The sequence below is a fragment of the Cupressus sempervirens genome, chromosome 5 (genome assembly GCF_028749045.1).
Source record: "Cupressus sempervirens isolate cs-2001-9-10 chromosome 5, ASM2874904v1, whole genome shotgun sequence".
Taxonomy (NCBI): Eukaryota; Viridiplantae; Streptophyta; class Pinopsida; order Cupressales; family Cupressaceae; genus Cupressus; species Cupressus sempervirens.
Genome location: NC_143122.1, coordinates 273,994,888 through 273,999,971, shown reverse-complemented (window position 1 = coordinate 273,999,971; position 5,084 = coordinate 273,994,888). Strand labels below are relative to the sequence as shown.

Genomic DNA, 5,084 nt, shown 5'->3' with positions numbered 1-5,084 from the left:
AGGCAGCAAAATAATGCAAAATAGTTGACACGAATCCCTCTAGAAAGTTGACTCTTTAGTACAAAAATGTGGACACATATTATACAAAATGTGGAAAGATAAACGTCGCGCATTAACCGCTTGACCAGACAATGAATTCGATGACCGGCATCTCCTTGTTCCTGTGCCCATGATTTTTCTATAAATTGACAGAGTTTGTATTAGATGAGGCAAACTATGGCTTCTTCAGAGTCTTCCATGGAAGATCATCTTGCACTCTATGAAATCAGTCTTTCAGCAGCCAAGCCCATGTCCCTTCGGGCTGCTATTTTACTTAACATTCCTGAAATTATTGCCATACATGGTGGTGGTAATCCCCTCAGTGTGGAGCAAATTGCTTCTCATATTTCTACTTCCCCCAACAAACCTGCCCACACTGAGTACTTGTTTAGAATCATGAGGCTTCTGGCTTCCATGGGAATCTTCAAAGAAGAGAGCACAATAGATCATGGTGACACTACCCAATACAAGTATGGCCTCACCACCCTCTCTAAGTTTCTTGTAAAAAATGGTGCCCAACAATCACGTGCACCTTTTGCGTTGGTCAGTAATGTAAAGTGTGCAGTAGATGCTTATCAGCATCTCCATGACTCTGTCATAGATGGTGTCCATCCGTTCACGAAAGCCCATGGGATGAACTTATTTGAGTACATGAGTAACAATCCTGAGCCAAACAGGATTTTCAATGAGGGCATGGCTAGTGATACTGGCCCTTTAATGGCTTCTGTGGTGAGGATTTATGATGGGTTTAAGAGCTTCAAGAGTGTAGTGGATGTCGCAGGAGGGATTGGCTCTGCAATATCTTTAATTGTGAAAGAATATCCACACATTCATGGCATCAATTTTGACCTTCCTCATGTTATAAGTACTGCTGCTCCCATACAAGGTCGGTAACAATCTTCCATCTTTAAACTTCCATAGATTCTCACCAATCGCGACTTGCATGTTATAATAAGATGCTCACAAATTTGATCACAAATACAATTATTATTATTATTCATAGAGATTTAACATTCCAGGAATCGACAACGTGGAAGGTAATATGTTCGAAAAAATTCCTTCAGCAGATGCCATTTTTTTAAAGGTATTTTTACTTTTTAAAGTTTTATTTGGTTGAAATTAAAGTTAGGTTAAAGTTGAGTTTTCAAATGGCTATGTAATGAAATGTTACATTGTTATCTATATAGTGGATTTTGCATGATTGGGATGATGAACTCTGTATAAAGATCTTGAAGAATTGTTATGAGGCATTACCACATCATGGGAAGATATTAATGGTTGATGTGGTCATTGAGAAGAAAGAAGGGATGAAGAGGCAAGCTGGATTACTTTTTGATATCGCAATGATGGCTGCTTGCATAGGTGGAAAGGAGAGAACAGAGGAAGAATTTAAGGACTTGTTTGACCAAGCAGGATTCAAAAGTTACAAAATCTTCGAGTTACCTTTCATTCAAACACTTATAGAAGTTTCTAAGTAACAAATGGAAATATGGGTTAAACAAGTGCCAAATAATAATACATAAATAAGGCCTTGTATGTGACAAATCATTATGTTGTATGTGGTTTGATCTTCTATACATAGTAGTTTCTTAATGAATAATAAAAGTTAGGATTTTTGTGTGTGACAAAAAAATTGTGTTGTATTGAAAGAGCTAAAATATAAAATGCTGATTTTTATTTATTTAGATTTTCTGGATACATTCGGATACATACAAAATTAATACTAAAATGATTCTGAATTATTTCACATTGATATGTGAACAACTTTATATAACCTTATTTTCCTTTACACAAACTACGGCAATAACTTCCAAGCAACTATATATCTAACTTATTTATTTATTTAAACTAAACTTAGAAACTAACCTAAGTAATGTATTAAATCTAACATATATGTGGTATGGTCTAGTCACTATGCAATATTTTATATGTATATGTATAAGTTAGCATTGTGAATATGAATGACATAAATGAGTTATTTAGTATTCATTTAAATATGTGCAACAAAATTTTAATCAAAATACAATAACAAAAAATTTAGGTATATGCAACAGGAGTAATTATTTGTGTAGATTTGATTTTCATATATTTTTAAATTAAAAATTGTATTAAGACAATGTTCTATCTTTTATGATTTTGTGTAAAATTCATTATATACTTTTCGTTTGAATTATTTATTTTTAACTATATGTCTAATCTTAACCATATTACTATAGATTGTTTGAAGATTGAATAATGAAAAAGAATTTTTATTTTCATGGGAAACATAGAATATAAAATATTTTGTATTTTTGATAACATATTTATTGCCTTCATTATATAATAATTTTACCTCATCATTTAAATAGAAGTTATCGAGTACAATTTTATAAATATTTGTAGAATTTTATTTTATTTATAACTTCATCAAGAAATTTGTAAATAATTAAATATAACTTGCAATGTCTTACAAAATGACTTTAACCCATTTCTTTAAGTTCCAAATTTAATTTTATTAGTATAGAATTTTATAATGTTAAATTAAATAAATTTGTGATATTTCTTCACATATTAATATAATTAATTATATAATCGAACTACAGATAATGTTATAGTTAAATTATAATTATGTTTAAATTTAGTATTAGGGTAGGCAAAGACAAATCTATAGTTTATAGTTATGTTGAAGAATTTTGTGATATTTTTTCACATTAGTGACCAACGCAAAAGGTGCACGTGATTTTTGGGCACCATTTTTGACAAGAAACTTAGAGAGGGTGGTGAGGCCATACTTGTATTGGGTAGTGTCACGATGATCTATTGTGCTCTCTATTTTGAAGATTCCCATGGAAGCCAGAAGCCTCATAATTCTAAACAAGTACTCAGTGTGGGCAGGTTTGTTGGGAGAAGTAGAAATATGAGAAGCAATTTGCTCCACACTGAGGGGATTACCACCACCATGGATGGAAATAATGTCAGGAATGTTAAGTAAAATAGCAGCCTGAAGCGCCCATGTCCCTTCGGGCTACTATTTTACTTAACATTCCTAACATTATTGCCATCCATGGTGGTGGTAATCCCCTCAGTGTGGAGCAAATTGCTTCTAATATTTCTACTTCCCACAACAAACCTGCTCACACTGAGTACTTGTTTAGAATCATGAGGCTTCTGGCTTCCATGGGAATCTTCAAAGAAGAGAGCACAATAGATCATGGTGACACTACCCAATACAAGTATGGCCTCACCACCCTCTCTAAGTTTCTTGTCAAAAATGGTTCCCAACAATCACATGCACCTTTTGCACTAGTCAGTAATGTAAATTGTGCAGTAGATGCTTGTCAGCATCTCTATGACTCTATCATAGATTGTGTCCATCCGTTCACAAAAGCCCATGGGATGAACTTATTTGAGTACATAAGCAACAATCCTGAGCCAAACGGGATTTTCAATGAGGGCATGGCTAGTGATACTAGCCTTTTAATGGCTTCTGTGGGGAAGATTTATGATGGGTTTAAGAGCTTCAAGAGTGTAGTGGATGTCGCAAGAGGGATTGGCTCTGCAATATCTTTAATTGTGAAAGAATATCCACACACTCATGTCATCAATTTTGACCTTCCTCATGTTATAAGTACTACTACTCCCATACAAGGTCGGTAACAATCTTCCATCATTAAACTTCCATAGATTCTCACCAATCGAGACTTGCATGTTAGCAATTATAACATTAGAAGATGCTCACAAATTTGATCAAAAATACAATTTTTATTATTATTCATAGAGATTTAACATTCCAGGAATCGACAATGTCGAAGGTAATATGTTCAAAAAAATTCCTTTAGCAGATGCCATTTTTTAAAGGTATTTTGACTTTTTAAAGTTTTATTTGGTTGAAATTAAAGTTAGGTTAAAGTTGAGTTTTCAAATGGTCATGTAATGAAATGTTATATTGTTATCTATATAGTGGATTTTACTTGACTGGGATGATGAACTCTGTATAAAGATCTTGAGGAATTGTTATGAGGCATTACCACATCATGGGAAGCTATTAGTGGTTGATGTGGTCATTGAGAAGAAAGAAGGGATGAAGAGGAAACCTGGATTACTTTTTGATATTGCAATGATGGCTGCTTGCATAGGTGGAAAGGAAAGAATAGAGGAAGAATTTAAGGACTTGTGTGTGACAAAAAAATTGTATTGTATTGAAAGAGCTAAAGTATAAAATGCTGATTTTTATTGATTTAGATTTTCCATATACATTTGGATACATTCGGATACATACCAAATTAATACTGAAATGATTTTGAATTATTTCACATTGATATGTGAACAACTTTATATAACCTTATTTTCCCTCACACAAACTACTTACGGCAATAACTTCCAAGTAACTATATATCTAACTTATTTATTTATTTAAACTAAACTTAGAAACTAACCTAATTAATGTATTAAATCTACATATATGTGGTATTGTCTAGTCACTATGCAATATTTTATATGTATATGTACTAGCTATATACATATTATATATTTATATAATATATATAGAGAAAGGAAAAAGATATCAAGGCTTTAATTTATAAATATGAGTTTTTTTTTGTGTAAATTAAAGCCTCGATATATCTGAACTTTCTCTATATATATTTTATAAATATATAATATGTATATAGCTAGTAGCATCTGTAGGGGATGTTAAAATAATAGGATTCTAATATTTATTATATAATATAATATTACTACATAAATTTTATAATATGAACTTGTATAATTGTATTATGTAAAAGACAAATTTTTGAATTTGACAAATATGTTTAATTTAACGTATGTTTGGGGTTGTAATTGTTTAGTTTAATACTAAAAAAATGTAAATGTTTGTTTGTCCCAACTCTCTCTCTCTCTCTCTCTCTCTCTCTCTCTCTCTCTCTCTCTCTCTCTCTCTCTCTCTCTCTCTCTCTCTCACACACACACACACACACACACACACACACACACACACACACACACACACACACACACACACACACACACACACACACATACACAATATTTTTCCCATATCTACTTCA

At 32.2% G+C, this 5,084-nt stretch overlaps 2 protein-coding genes across 2 annotated transcripts; both read left to right on the top strand.

Moving 5' to 3' along the window:
• Nucleotides 1-200: 200 nt before the first annotated feature.
• LOC149555638 (caffeic acid 3-O-methyltransferase-like) lies at nt 201-1,672 on the top strand. The gene is made up of 3 exons (XM_089829747.1): nt 201-925; nt 1,059-1,123; nt 1,227-1,672. The coding sequence occupies exons 1-3, from the start codon at nt 205-207 to the stop codon at nt 1,515-1,517; spliced, it is 1,077 nt and encodes a 358-aa protein (XP_089685873.1). The 5' UTR covers nt 201-204; the 3' UTR covers nt 1,518-1,672.
• A 1,358-nt stretch (nt 1,673-3,030) lies between these two features.
• LOC149555637 (caffeic acid 3-O-methyltransferase-like) lies at nt 3,031-3,675 on the top strand. The gene has a single exon (XM_089829449.1). It carries the CDS (start codon nt 3,031-3,033, stop codon nt 3,673-3,675), a length of 645 nt encoding a protein of 214 aa, XP_089685575.1.
• The last annotated feature ends 1,409 nt before the right edge of the window (nt 3,676-5,084 follow it).

Bases quoted from the DNA above. Each gene is read 5' to 3' on its own strand.
- LOC149555638 (XM_089829747.1), top strand. From the start codon at position 205: ATGAGGCAAACTATGGCTTCTTCAGAGTCTTCCATGGAAGATCATCTT. The intron at 926-1,058 runs GTCGGTAACAAT...TTAACATTCCAG, and splicing joins TACTGCTGCTCCCATACAAG to GAATCGACAACGTGGAAGGT. The intron at 1,124-1,226 runs GTATTTTTACTT...TTATCTATATAG, and splicing joins CAGATGCCATTTTTTTAAAG to TGGATTTTGCATGATTGGGA.
- LOC149555637 (XM_089829449.1), top strand. From the start codon at position 3,031: ATGTCCCTTCGGGCTACTATTTTACTTAACATTCCTAACATTATTGCC.